Raw genomic sequence first — 13,627 nt, forward strand, 5'->3', positions numbered from 1 at the left:
GTCTCATGTGTGACCTTGGGCAAGTCACTTAACTTCTCTGAGCCTCAGTTACCTCCTCTGTAAAAATGGGGATTAAGACTGTGAGCCCTACGTGGGACAACTTGATCACACTGTATCCCCGCCAGCGCTTAGAACGGTGCTTGGCACTTAGTAAGCGCTTAACAAATGCCATCATTATTATTATAAATGCCATTATTATTATTATTATTATTATTATAAGAACACGCCCCTCTTGAGGAGTCATGTCAAGCGGCCGTAAACTCCCAGACTCCCCCGCGCGGCCCCGTCGCACCTCCTGACGCGCGGGCGGCCCCGCCCCCCTTCCCTCCCTCCCCAGGCGGACTACAACTCCCGGCATGCCTCGCGCCCCGGCGCGGGCCCCCGGCGAGCGGCGCTTCCGGCGCGGGGCCCGCCGGGAGCCGTAGTCCTCGGACCCTGAGGCGACGCGGGAGGCGGGCGAAGGGGCGGCCATTAGTCGGGGGCCGCCGCGGGGGGAGGAGGGCGGCGGCGGGCGGCGGTCCGGGGCCATGTCGCTGGTGGCCTACGCCAGCAGCGAGGAGAGCGACGCGGACGAGGCGGAACCGGGGCCCGTCGAGGAGGAGGAGGAGGACGAGGACGAGGAGGAAGACGAGGAAGAGGAGGAAGGGGAAGAGGACGAGGAGGCGGTGACGGGCCCGGGCGGCCTGTTCGCGTCGCTGCCGCCGCCGCCCGCCCCGGGCTTCCCGGCCCTGCTGCTCCCGCCGCCCCCGCCGCCTCCACCGCCGCCCCCGTTCGGCCCGGCCGGGTTCCCCCCCCCCGCCCCCGCCGGGGCTCCCGGGCCCCGCGAGGCCGAGGAAGAGGACGGAGCCGGTGCGCATCGCCGCCCCCGAGCTGACCCGCGACGAGGTGAGGAACCGCCGCCGCCCCCCCCCCCCCGCCCCAAGCACAGCCTCATCACCCCCGATCATCATCATCATCATAATGATTTAATTTGTTAAGCGCTTACTATATGCGAAGCGCTGTTCAAACGGGCCATTTGATCATGGGACGACCTGATCACCTGGTAACCTCCCCAGCGCTTAGAACGGTGCTTTGCACATAGTAAGCGCTTAATAAATGCCACTATTATTATTATTATTATTATTATTATTATTATTATTCAATGCACTGTGGAGGATACAAGGTGATCAGGCGTCCCCCTCTAATAATAGTAATAATAATGATGGCATTTGTTAAGCGCTTACTAGGTGCACAGCACTGTTCAAATGGGCCATTTGATCATGGGACGACCGATCACCTGGTAACCTCCCCAGCGCTTAGAACAGTGCTTTGCACAGAGTAAGCGCTTAACAAATAATAATGATGACATTTGTTAAGCGCTTACTATATGCGAAGCACTGTTCAAACGGGCCATTTGATCATGGGACGACCTGATCACCTGGTAACCTCCCCAGCGCTTAGAACAGTGCTTTGCACAGAGTAAGCGCTTAATAAATGCCACTATTATTATTATTATCATTCAATGCACTGTGGAGGATACAAGGTGATCAGGCGTCCCCCTCTAATAATAGTAATAATAATGATGGCGTTTGTTAAGCGCTTACCAGGTGCGAAGCGCTGTTCAAACGGGCCATTTGATCATGGGACGACCTGATCACCTGGTAACCTCCCCAGCGCTTAGAACAGTGCTTTGCACAGAGTAAGCGCTTAACAAATGCCACCATTATTATTATTATTATAAGCACTGTGGAGGATATAAGGTGATCAGGCGTCCCCCTCTAATAATAGTAATAATAATGATGGCATTTGTTAAGCGCTTACGAGGTGCAAAGCACTGTTCAAATGGGCCACTTGATCATGGGACGACCTGATCACCTGGTAACCTCCCCAGCGCTTAGAACAGTGCTTTGCACATAGTAAGCGCTTAATAAATGCCACTATTATTATTATTATTATTATTAGTCAATGCACTGTGGAGGATACAAGGTGATCAGGCGTCCCCCTCTAATAATAGTAATAATAATGATGGCATTTGTTAAGCGCTTACTAGGTGCAAAGCGCTGTTCAAACGGGCCATTTGATCATGGGACGACCTGATCACCTTGTAACCTCCCCAGCGCTTAGAACAGTGCTTTACACATAGTAAGCGCTTAACAAATGCCACCATTATTATTATTATTATTATTATTATTATTATTATTCAATGCACTGTGGAGGATACAAGGTGATCAGGCTCCCCCCTCGTCCCCCTCTAATAATAATGATGGCATTTGTTAAGCACTTACTAGGTGCAAAGCACTGTTCAAATGGGCCATTTGATCATGGGACAACCTGATCACCTTGTAACCTCCCCAGCGCTTACAACAGCGCTTTGCACATAGTAAGCGCTTAACAAATGCCGCCATTATTATTATTATTATTATTATTCAAAGCACTGTGGAGGACACAAGGTGATCAGGCTCCCCCTCGTCCCCCTCTAATAATAATAATAATGATGGCATTTGTTAAGCGCTTACTATGCGCGAAGCGCTGTTCAAACGGGCCATTTGATCATGGGACGACCTGATCACCTGGTAACCTCCCCAGCGCTTAGAACAGTGCTTTGTACATAGTAAGCGCTTAACAAATGCCACCATTATTATCATTATTATTATTATTATTCAAAGCACTGTGGAGGATACAAGGTGATCAGGCGTCCCCCTCTAATAATAGTAATAATAATGATGGCATTTGTTAAGCACTTACTATGCGCAAAGCACTGTTCAAATGGGACATTTGATCATGGGACGACCTGATCACCTTGTAACCTCCCCAGCGCTTAGAACAGTGCTTTACACATAGTAAGCGCTTAACAAATGCCACCATTATTATTATTATTCAAAGCACTGTGGAGGATACAAGGTGATCAGGCGTCCCCCTCTAATAATAGTAATAATAATGATGGCATTTGTTAAGCGCTTACTAGGTGCAAAGCATGGGCCATTTGATCATGGGACAACCTGATCCCCAGCGCTTAAAACAGTGCTTGGCACATAGTAAGCGCTTAACAAATGCCACCGTTATTATTATTATTCAAAGCACCCCCCCCACCCCGTCCCCCTCTAATAATAATGATGGCATTTGTTAAGCGCTTACTATGTGCAAAGCACTGTTCTAAGCACTGTGGAGGATGTAAGGTGATCAGGCTCCCCCCTCGTCCCCCTCTAATAATAATAATGGCATTTGTTAAGCGCTTACTATGTGCAAAGCACTGTTCTAAGCACTGTGGAGGATATAAGGTGATCAGGCTCCCCCTCGCCCCCCTCTAATAATGGCATTTGTTAAGCACTTACTATGTGCAAAGCACTGTTCTAAGCACTGTGGAGGATACAAGGTGATCAGGCTCCCGCTCGTCCCCCTCTCCATCTTAGCTCCTTCCCTTCCCCACAGCACCTGTATATATGTTTGTACATATTTATTACTCCATTTATTTTACTTGTACATGTCTATTCTATTTATTTTATTTTGTTAGTATGTTTGGTTTTGTTCTCTGTCTCCCCCTTTTAGACTGTGAGCCCGCTGTTGGGTAGGGACCGTCTCTAGATGTTGCCAACTTGGACTTCCCAAGCGCTTAGTACGGTGCTCTGCACACAGTAAGCGCTCAATAAATACGATTGGTTGATTGATTCTAAGCACTGTGGAGGATCCAAGGTGATCAGGTTGTCCCACGTGGGGCTCACAGTCTTCATCCCCATTTGCCAACTTGGACTTCCCAAGCGCTTAGTACGGTGCTCTGCACACAGTAAGCGCTCAATAAATACGATTGGTTGATTGATTCTAAGCACTGTGGAGGATCCAAGGTGATCAGGTTGTCCCACGTGGGGCTCACAGTCTTCATCCCCATTTGCCAACTTGGACTTCCCAAGCGCTTAGTCCAGTGCTCTTTACACAGTAAGCGCTCAATAAATACGATTGATTGATTCTAAGCACTGTGGAGGATCCAAGGTGATCAGGTTGTCCCACGTGGGGCTCACAGTCTTCATCCCCATTTGCCAGTCTTTTAGACTGTGAGCCCACTGTTGGGTTGGGACCGTCTCTCTATGTTGCCAACTTGTACTTCCCAAGCGCTTAGTACAGTGCTCTGCACACAGTAAGCGCTCAATAAATACGATTGATTGATTGACAGATGAGGTAACTGAGGCACGGAGAAGCAAAGTGACTTGCCCAGAGTCACACAGCTGACAAGCGGCAGAGCCGGGATTTGAACCCATGAACTCTGACTCCAAAGCCCGTGCTCTTTCCACGGAGCCACGCTGCTTCTCTAGCCACGCTGCTTCTTTATACCACCATCATGGGTTCAAATCCCGGCCCCGCCAGTTGTCAGCTGTGCGACTTTGGGTAAGTCGCTTCACTTAGAAGCAGCGTGGCTCAGTGGAAAGAGCCCGGGCTTGGGAGTCAGAGGTCAAGGGTTCAAATTCCAGCTCCGCCACTTGTCAGCTGTGTGACTTTGGGCAAGTCACTTCACTTCTCTGGGCCTCAGTTACCTCATCTGGAAAATGGGGATTAAGATTATGAGCCCCACATGGGACAACCTGATCACCTTGTGTCCTCAATGCTTAGAACAGTGCTTTGCACATAGTAAGCGCTTAACAAATACCAAAATTGTTATTATTATTAACTTCTCTGGGCCTCAGTTACCTCATCTGGAAAATGGGGATTAAGATTATGAGCCCCACATGGGACAACCTGATCACCTTGTGTCCTCCTCAGTGCTTAGAACAGTGCTTTGCACACAGTAAGCGCTTAACAAATACCAAAATTATTATTATTATTATTATTATTATTAACTTCTCGGCCTCAGTTACCTCATCTGGAAAATGGGGTTTAAGATTGTGAGCCCCACATGGGACAACCTGATCACCTTGTGTCCTCCTCAGTGCTTAGAACAGTGCTTTGCACATAGTAAGCGCTTAACAAATACCAAAATTATTATTATTATTAACTTCTCTGGGCCTCAGTTACCTTATCTGGAAAATGGGGATTAAGACAGTGAGCCCCCCCGTGGGACAACCCGATGACCTTGTAACCTCCCCAGCGCTTAGAACAGTGCTTTGCACATAGTAAGCGCTTAATAAATGTCATTAAAAAAATAAACCATCATCCCCAGTCCCCCTCCGGGACCCCCACCCCCCAAGCACAGCGCTTACCCTGTGAAGAAGTAGCATCTGGAAAATGGGGATTAGGAATGTGAGCCCCACATGGGACAACCTGATCACCTTGTGTCCTCCTCAGTGCTTAGAACAGTGCTTTGCAAATAGTAAGTGCTTAACAGATGCCAAAATTATTTATTATTATTAACTTCTCTGTGCCTCAGTTACCTCGTCTGTAAAATGGGGATTAAGACTGTGAGCCCCACGTGGGACAACCTGATCACCTTGTATACCCCCCCAGCGCTTAGAACAGTGCTTTGCACATAGTAAGCGCTTAACAAATACCGCTATTATTATTATTATTATTACCCCCACCCAGCACAACTATCACCCCCAGACCTCCCCCCCGCACGGTGATCAATCCCAGCCCAGCAGTCACCCCCAGTCCTTTCCCAGGGCTCCCGCCCCCCAACGCTGCCATCTTTCCCAGCCGTCCCCCGGGACCCCCAAAATCCCGCCCCTCCGTGACCCCTGTCTTCTCCAGACACAACCGCTCACCCCACTCGGAATCTCCCCCCTCCCCTACTTCCCGTGAACCCCCCCCCCCCCCATGTTTGTCACCTGTCTCCCTCAGTCCCATAGCTTCCTGCTCCCGAAAACGATCCATTCTCCAGTGGGGTTGAAGCTGCAGGCCGCAGCGTGGAGGGGGGCCTGATGCCATGATTTCCCCGCGCCGCTTAGGGGTGGGGGCCCGTGGGGAGCGCTGATCCAATCCCCGGGGTCTCAAGGAACAGGAAGTTTCAGGCTCGGGGCCCTCCCCGGGACTCGGGCGGCAAGCAGGGTCGACTTCCAGCCTCGAGGATCCCGTGCGCTGTCCCGACCCGGGCCTGTGTGATCTGCCCCGACTCGGGGCCCGTGTGCTCTGACCCCTTCTTTTTCTCCTTCCCTCAGTCCGATTCTGAAGAGGATGAACCCAAGAGGAAGACGTCCCTCCAGGTGAGGCCCACAGGTCCCTCCGCCCTCCATCGCCATCGGCGGGGGCTGAGCTCATCCCCGTAGGGGGGAGGGGGTGGGCGAACAACGAGGGGAGGGCTAGGTTTCTTGGTCAGTGGGGAGTTTGGGCACGCTGAGCCTCATCTGCAAGGGGTGGAGTGTCCTTCCCAGCAAGGAGAAAGGAGGCAAAGGAGAGGCCGGTACTTTCTGCGGCTTCACGGGCCGTCTTCCCAGAGCATCGCTCGGTCCGCGTCTCTCCTCTCCCCAAAACGCTCTGCGCAGCAAACAGAAACTCCTCGCGATTGGCTTTGAGGCACTGTACCACCCGGCCCTAGTTTGCCTCGCTGCTCTCTTCACCCGCTGTCGTCACTTCTCCCGAACCCACCTTCCAGTCACACCTCGCTGTCGATTGTCACGTCCATCCCCTCGCCCCCTCTGCTCCCCGGGCCTGGAACTCCCTCCCACCGCTCGTCGGGCAGACCGCAACCCTCCCTGCCTTCAAACCCCAGCTCTCCTAAGATCCCACCTTCTCAGACGATCCATTTGCAATTACCGTTCTACTCCCTGAGCAGTAGCAACTCCTCAACCGACCCTAGTGCTTTTACATATGACACGGTTAAGTGTCTGCAACTTGCTAAGCACTGCACTAAGCATTGGGGTGGATTTGAGCTAATCAGATTGGACACGGTCCAAGTCTCACACGGGGCTCACAGTCTTAATCATCATCATCAATCGTATTTATTGAGCGCTTACCGTGTGCAGAGCACTGTACTAAGCGCTTGGGAAGTACAATTTGGCAACATATACAGTCCCTACCCAATAGTGGGCTCACAGTCTTTGCCCAAGGTCACACAGCAGACAAGTGGTGGAGCCGGGATTAATATGCAGGTCCTCCTGACTCCCGGGCCTGGGCGCTATCCACTAGGCAACGCTGCTTCTCCTTCCTTATTTTCCTTAGCACTCAGGTGTTTATGTCTACTTAGTTTATTGCGCCTGTATTTTTATGTTTGTCTCTCCCGTTAGAATGTAAGCCCCTTATGGGCAGGTAACTTGTCACTTTGTTATTCCATGGGTCTCCCCAAGTGCCTGTTATAGGGCACCCAAGTGGACATTCGGTAAATGCCGTTATTAATACTACAGGGAGAGGGAGAGAGGAATGAGGGCAGGCGTGGCCGGGGGCAGGGAGAGGAGGGGCTGGTTAATGGGTGATCCTGCCTCAACTGTCCGTCGCCCCTGACTAATCACTTCCTCTGGGTCTGTCCCCCTGCCCGCCCCCCCCCACCCCCAACTTCTTGTCTACCTGTGGCTCCGCGTGCCCAGGGGTCGGCTGGGGGCACCGGCCTGTCGGCCCTGCTCCCCCAGCCCAGGAACCTGACGGTGAAAGAGCCCGGTCGCGCGCTGCTGCCTCACGCCTTCTCCCGCAAGCCACCCGACGGCCCCCCCGCCTCCCGGCCGCCCCTGAAGGCGGCCGCCAGGGCCCCGCCCTCCGCCGCGCCCTTCCCGTCCCCCTCGGCCATCAAGGCTGCGGCCAAGAGCGCTGCCCTTCAGGTGGCCAAGCAGATGGCTCAGGATGGGGGCGACAGTGACGGTGAGGACCTGGCCCCCGAGAACTACTTCTCCCTCCCGGATCGGGTGGAACCGCCCCCTTCCTCGGCCGCCGCGCCCACCCCGGCCCCCCCGGCCCCCGCCGCCCCTTACCTCCCCTACGTCCCTGACGCCCTGGCGGCCGCCGCCGAAGACCCGCCCCCCGGCACGGAGCCGGAGCCGGACTTCCAGGGTGGCGCGGCGGACGCCCCGCTGGAGTTCAAGACGGCGGACGGCTGGCGCGGGGCCCCCTGGGTCCCCAGGGCCGGCGAGGAAGGCGAAGGCGGCGCCGGCCAGACTTCCGGGGGCCCGTTCCCCCCGTACGGCCAGCCGGGGGTCGCCGGAGCTTACTACCAGGTGGGTTGACCTCGGGGGGGATGGGCCTGGGTCCCGGAGAGGTGGGGAGGGCATTTGGGCCCCAGAGGGATTGCTGGGTGCGGCTGGCCTCCGGGCCTTGGTGTCACGGGGGTCTCGGCGGCGGCGGCTCTGCCCGCCTCCAGGGGCCAGGGGAGGGGTGGGTTGGGAGCTGTCCGTCCTCTTCCATCCTGTTCCTTCCGGCTCCAGGACTACTACGGCAGCGGCTACTACCCCGACCCTGACCCGGCCGTGGGGGCCCCCCAGGATCTCACCCCCGACGCCTCCTTCATGGATGATGAAGCGGTAACTTTGGGGCCGAAACGGTACCAGACCTCTCCCTCGCTGGGCATTGTGCAGCCCCCCGGAGCGCCCCCCGCCGCAACCGTCTCCTCTTCCCTCCCAGTTCAAGCGGCTGCAGGGCAAGCGGAACCGTGGGCGCGAGGAAATCAACTTCGTGGAGATCAAGGGTGACGACCAGCTGAGCGGCACCCAGCACTGGCTGGCCAAGTCCCTGACCGAGGAGAAGACCATGAAATCCTTCAGCAAGGTCTGGGCCGCGCCAGGCACCGGGCCGCTTGCTCCTCGCTCCCCCATCCTCCGCCCCAAGCTGGGGACCCTCACGGGCTTGACTGCGTGGTAGGGGCCGGGGCCGGGGGGTGGGGGGGGCTGGAGACCCCGGCATCCAGTGATGAACCCTAACCCCTCCCCTGCATGCTGACGCTCGGGTCTCTCTCCGCTCCTCCCCCCAACAGAAGAAGGGTGAGCAGCCAACGGGCCAGCAGAGGCGGAAACACCAGATCACCTACCTGATCCACCAGGTGAGTGAACTGTGGCTGCTGGTTTTTTTCTAGCCACAAAGTGGGGCTGTCGTTGGGGGGCTGCCCACCTTCCCCTTCCCTTTCCCGTGGGGGGCGGGGGCTGCCCCAGCCCGACTTTCGGTCCCTCCTCCCCAGGCCAAGGAGCGGGAGCTGGAGCTGAAGAACTCGTGGTCGGAGAACAAGCTGAGCCGCCGCCAGACTCAGGCCAAGTATGGCTTCTAGTCGGACCTCCGGACCCCGGGACCCCCTCCGCGCCCCGAGCCGAGGGCCCCGGCCGGGTCGGCGGATGGCCACCGCAGAGACTCCGGGCCCGGCCGCCGCTCCCGGCACCTCCGTTCAGGGCCATGAACTGCTGTTAGACGCCCCCCTCCTGGTTTTATAAACCCCAGCCCCCACCCTCCAAAACCCAACTCCAGGCGCCCTCCCCGCCCCCAACCCCCCACCCACTGGGTTTCTGTTTGTATCGTGGGTAAACACCGTCTCCACCCAGCCGGCCCGGGTGCCTCTTTCTGGGGTGGGAGCGGGGTAGGTGATGGGAGGGACCTGGGGGGGGAAGGTGGGGCCCAAGGGCAGGGAGTGGGCTTGTGGGGACGGGGGCTCCAGTGAGAAGTGGGCCCCGGAGGGAGGGCTTCAGGGAAGGGATTCGTTGGGAATGGGGGCCTTGGGGGGGGGGCCCGAGGGGAGAAGGGGACCATTAGGGAGGGAGGGTGCCGGGTTTCCGGTTCCCGGTCACCGCCCAACTCCTCTTTAGTACAGGAAACCCACATCCCCCGTGACCTGTGTTCTGACCTATTTACATCCAAACCCAGGCATCGTGGGATGAATGCGGGGGACAGTTACTGGTGCTGCCTCTTCCCCTTCCCCAGGACTCCTTTCACTGACCTGGTCCTCTCAGGTGCAGGAGGACGTTTCATTATGCACACGCACATACTTCACATGTGTGCACACTCTCCAAGGGGCCAAAACAATCAGTTTGTTGGTGAGGGAAAACATGGCAACAAGTATAGCTGGAGAATTTCATTTATCTCTGGCGGGACCTGGGGTCTCCCGGTCGCTCCCAGCTTTCTGCCGGCTCACAGGTCTTGCTGGGTCCAGGTTTTCGCAGTGTGACGGAGGCCTGGGCCGAGGGGCGAGGTGGATCCCGGCCTCCAGCTGAGATCGGTCACACACATGTCCGTGTGGGCCTGGGCTCTCCCTAACCATGGGGTCCTCCTTTCTGAGGTCTAACCTCACTCTCGTCCGTGTCCCTCCGTTTTCCCTCGCCCGGACCTTGGAAGGTACGGGGCGGAGCTCAGTGCTGCAAAGGCCTGGGTGGTCCTCGGCCTGGAGCAGGATCCCCCCCAGACCTCCAGCGGGGTCGATTCTGGGGCAGGGTCTGACTTTGGGGCTCCTGGGGGCCACGGCGGCTCGGAGGTATGGGTTGGCCGTACTCGATGACGTCCAGCTCCTGGTGAGGATTATTGGAGGGGTGGGATTACGGGATCAGCGGGGCCTCATGTCCCCGTTTCCCCCAGCCAGCCCAGCTCCCCCTCCCCGTTGGGTCCTGGGTGCCCTTTACACACCCACACACCCACACACGTACACACGCTCACACACCCCCCCCAACCCAATACCTGGGCCCTGGGCAGTGGCTGTGAAGGACTGGGCCGGAGGCGGCCATGGCTGTGAGCTGGGAGAGGTCTGTCGGGCTCCCGCTGGATCCCTTCGGGCTTCAGCTTTACCTCGGAGTAGACGTTCTCGGACTGGGGGGCCCACCGCCCCATCCCGCCCCCTTCCCAGCCCATGGCGTAGAAGGCGATGGGGTCATCGGGCTCGTGATAGATGGGGAGGGAGGAGGCGGGGGGCGTCAGGCTGCCCGGCCCCCGCCTCTGCACCGGGCTGTACAGTTCATCTAGTGGTGGCGCTTGGGTCTGGGGGGATGAGACAGGATGGTCGGCACCCGGACCTGCCTCCCACGCCCAACCAGGGGTCCAGACATGGTGAGAGACACTGCCCCGGTCCTGTTTTACCCCTCATGTGCCTCCCCTTTATTCACTTGCCCCCTTCCATCCTTCCCACCGTCACCGCCCCCCCCCCAGCCCCAGCCCGAACCTTCTGTTCTCTTGGGTCATCCTGTCCAGTGCCCAGCATGGGAAGCGATGGGAGGGGGGGGGTCCCGGGAAGGGTTCCGGCCCCTCTTGCAGACTGGGGCGTATTGAGGCGCTCCAAGGGTCGTCACTTCGGGTGGGCCTTGGGTCTGGAGCCCTGAAGTCTCCGAGGGTCGGGGGAAGAGGCCGGCTGGGAGGGACCCTTGCTGTGGGCAGGAGACAGGTGGCGGGCAGGACAGGAGCTCCTGCAGTGGGGGAGTGCGGGTGTGTGTGGGGGGCATGAGGCTTCCTGCTGGGACGGGGTGGACTTGGGGGGCTCCAGTTGGAAGGGGTAGGGGTGGGGTGCAGGCCAAGCCGCTCCCCATAAGGACTGAGAGGGGGGCAGAAGGGTACCCGCAAAGGGTGAATGTGGGGTAGGGGTGGGGTGCAAGTACCTGTCGGAGGCAGGGCGGTCCAAGCCGCTCCCCGTAGGGGCTGAGAGGCTCCCGGCCGTAGTGGTCCAGCAGGGCCTGCAGCCCAGGGAAGGCCCTTTCCTCCCCCAGCACCACGTGCTGCCCATCCCGGCCCTGGGCCAGGAGGAAGTGGCGACAGCGGTCCTGACCCCTGGGGAGGGAGCCCGGTTAATCGGGGGAGGGGCGTGGGACGGGCAACCCCAGGCCGCCTTCCACCCCCTCCCTCCATCACAGTGGCCAGCTGACGCCCCCCCCGCCCCGACCCCCGTCCCATCCCCTGCCACGTTCCACCTGTAGGACAGCACGAAGCCGACGCCGCTCTCGCTGAATCGCACCAGGAAGACGCCGTGGGGCCCCTCCTGCAGCCGCTGCTCTGCTTCCCTAAAAGACGGGAGAGGTGAGGGAGCCGGGCGACCCCGGCCTCCACCCCCCTACCCCTCGGCTTTGACAGGCCCGGAGAGCCCCGTGATTCCAGAACCCGGTTCGCCGACCCTCACCTGCGGGACACGAAGCCGTGGAACCAGGCTGGAGCCACCCCGTGAGGCAGGAGCTCTGACGCCTGGGTCCTCTCGAACCAGGCGAGGGTCTCGGCCCGGAGGCCCGGGCCCTCAGAACGGTCATCCCCCTAGGCCGGCAGAAAGCAGGTGAGGGGCTGGTGTGGCCAGATGGCAGCCGAACCCTCTCTCCCCACGACCTCCCTCCCTCCGGCCTATCTCCTGAAGGAAGCCCTCCCTCAAGGACATACTAGGGGCACCCCCCTCTCCCACCTTTCTCCCCACAGACCGGCTGCAGGGTGCAGGCCCCATCCCGCTCACCTCGACTGGGGCCCTGAGGGGTCCCGGGGGAGACTCTGTGTGGCCAGGCAGGTGGTAGCTTGGTTGGGTCTCCCCGCTAGCTCCCCGCCTCGTGCCCTGTGGGTGGAAGGTGCTGAAGGTTGGAGAGGGGGCTGCTCCTGCAGGCAGAACAGGTGTCCAGTTGAGAAGGCGGGAGGGTCTTCTCCATCCCTCGCTCCTCTCTGGATCCACTTGGATCCCCTCAGCCTGCCCGGGGGCCGCCCTCCCTGTACACGTGCTCCGGCCCACCCCGATCTCACCCGCCAGGTAGAGGTAAGGGGCTGTGGGGTTTACCTGGAAGAGGAATTGGGGTCAGGTCCATGGGGGGCTTGGGGTGTGTGAGTGTGTGTGTGTGTGTGTGTGTGCGTGTGCGTGCAAGCGAGTGTCTGTGGCAGGAAATGGAGCGCCGTGACCCACGACCCCGACGTCATGGAAACCAGCAGTACTGCTGACAGTCACCCGCCCCCACCCCAGGGCCTTGCCCTCCACCAACCCGCTGGCTGTGGGGCCCTCCTCCCCCAGGTCCCCAGCCCCCTCCCCTGTTTTCGTTCTCTACCTTCCTTCCTACTCCTCCCCACCTGCCTGGAGCACTGTACTTGTTTGGGCATGGAGGCAGGGGAAGGACCAGATGCCCTACCCTAGAGGGAGGTTCGGTCGTGATGAATCAATCCTTCCTTCCATCATTCAATCGTATTTATTGTTTGCAGAGCACTGTACTAAGCGCTTGGGGGAGTACACTATAACAATAAACAGACCCATTCCCTGCCCACAATGAGCTTACAGTCTGGGGGGGGGGGGGCAGACATTAATATGCACGAATTGTAGATAAGTACAATTCCCTTCAAGGCCCTACTGAGAGCTCACCTACTCCAGGAGGCCTTCCCAGACTGAGCCCCTTCCTTCCTCTCCCCCTCGTCCCCCTCTCCACCCCCCCATCTTACCTCCTTCCCTTCCCCACAGCACCTGTATATATGGATAGATGTTTGTACATATTTGTTACTCTATTTATTTATTTATTTTACTTGTACATATCTATTCTATTTATTTTATTTTGTTAGTATGTTTGGTTTTGTTCTCTGTCTCCCCCTTTTAGACTGTGAGCCCACTGTTGGGTAGGGACTGTCTCTATATGTTGCCAACTTGTACTTCCCAAGCGCTTAGTACAGTGCTCTGCACACAGTAAGCGCTCAATAAATACGATTGATGATGATGATATGTACATATTCATTTAACCGTATTTATTGAGCGCTTACTGTATGCGGAGCACTGTACTAAGCGCTTGGGAAGGACAAGTCGGCAACATATAGAGACGGGCTCACAGTCTAGAAGGGGGAGACAGACAACAAAACAAAACATGTAGACAGGTGTCAAAATCGTCGGAACAAATAGAATGTG

At 57.5% G+C, this 13,627-nt stretch overlaps 2 protein-coding genes across 2 annotated transcripts; one reads left to right on the plus strand and one right to left on the minus strand.

The window, feature by feature from the left end:
* The first annotated feature begins 484 nt into the window (after nt 1–484).
* On the plus strand, nt 485–9,338 carry PRCC (proline rich mitotic checkpoint control factor). Its single transcript, XM_038768619.1, is given in 8 exon segments — nt 485–790; nt 792–885; nt 6,060–6,104; nt 7,422–8,042; nt 8,250–8,345; nt 8,446–8,589; nt 8,795–8,860; nt 8,996–9,338. Coding segments are annotated over 8 exon segments (1,416 nt in total). The 5' UTR covers nt 485–527; the 3' UTR covers nt 9,083–9,338.
* Nucleotides 9,339–10,048: 710 nt separating this feature from the next.
* SH2D2A (SH2 domain containing 2A) lies at nt 10,049–12,554 on the minus strand. Its single transcript, XM_038768926.1, is given in 9 exon segments — nt 10,049–10,307; nt 10,474–10,770; nt 10,952–11,011; nt 11,013–11,153; nt 11,382–11,550; nt 11,691–11,780; nt 11,897–12,024; nt 12,215–12,351; nt 12,527–12,554. Coding segments are annotated over 9 exon segments (1,206 nt in total). The 3' UTR covers nt 10,049–10,151.
* Nucleotides 12,555–13,627: the final 1,073 nt, after the last annotated feature.

Source organism: Tachyglossus aculeatus, chromosome Y4 (genome assembly GCF_015852505.1).
Source record: "Tachyglossus aculeatus isolate mTacAcu1 chromosome Y4, mTacAcu1.pri, whole genome shotgun sequence".
Lineage (NCBI taxonomy): Eukaryota > Metazoa > Chordata > Mammalia > Monotremata > Tachyglossidae > Tachyglossus > Tachyglossus aculeatus.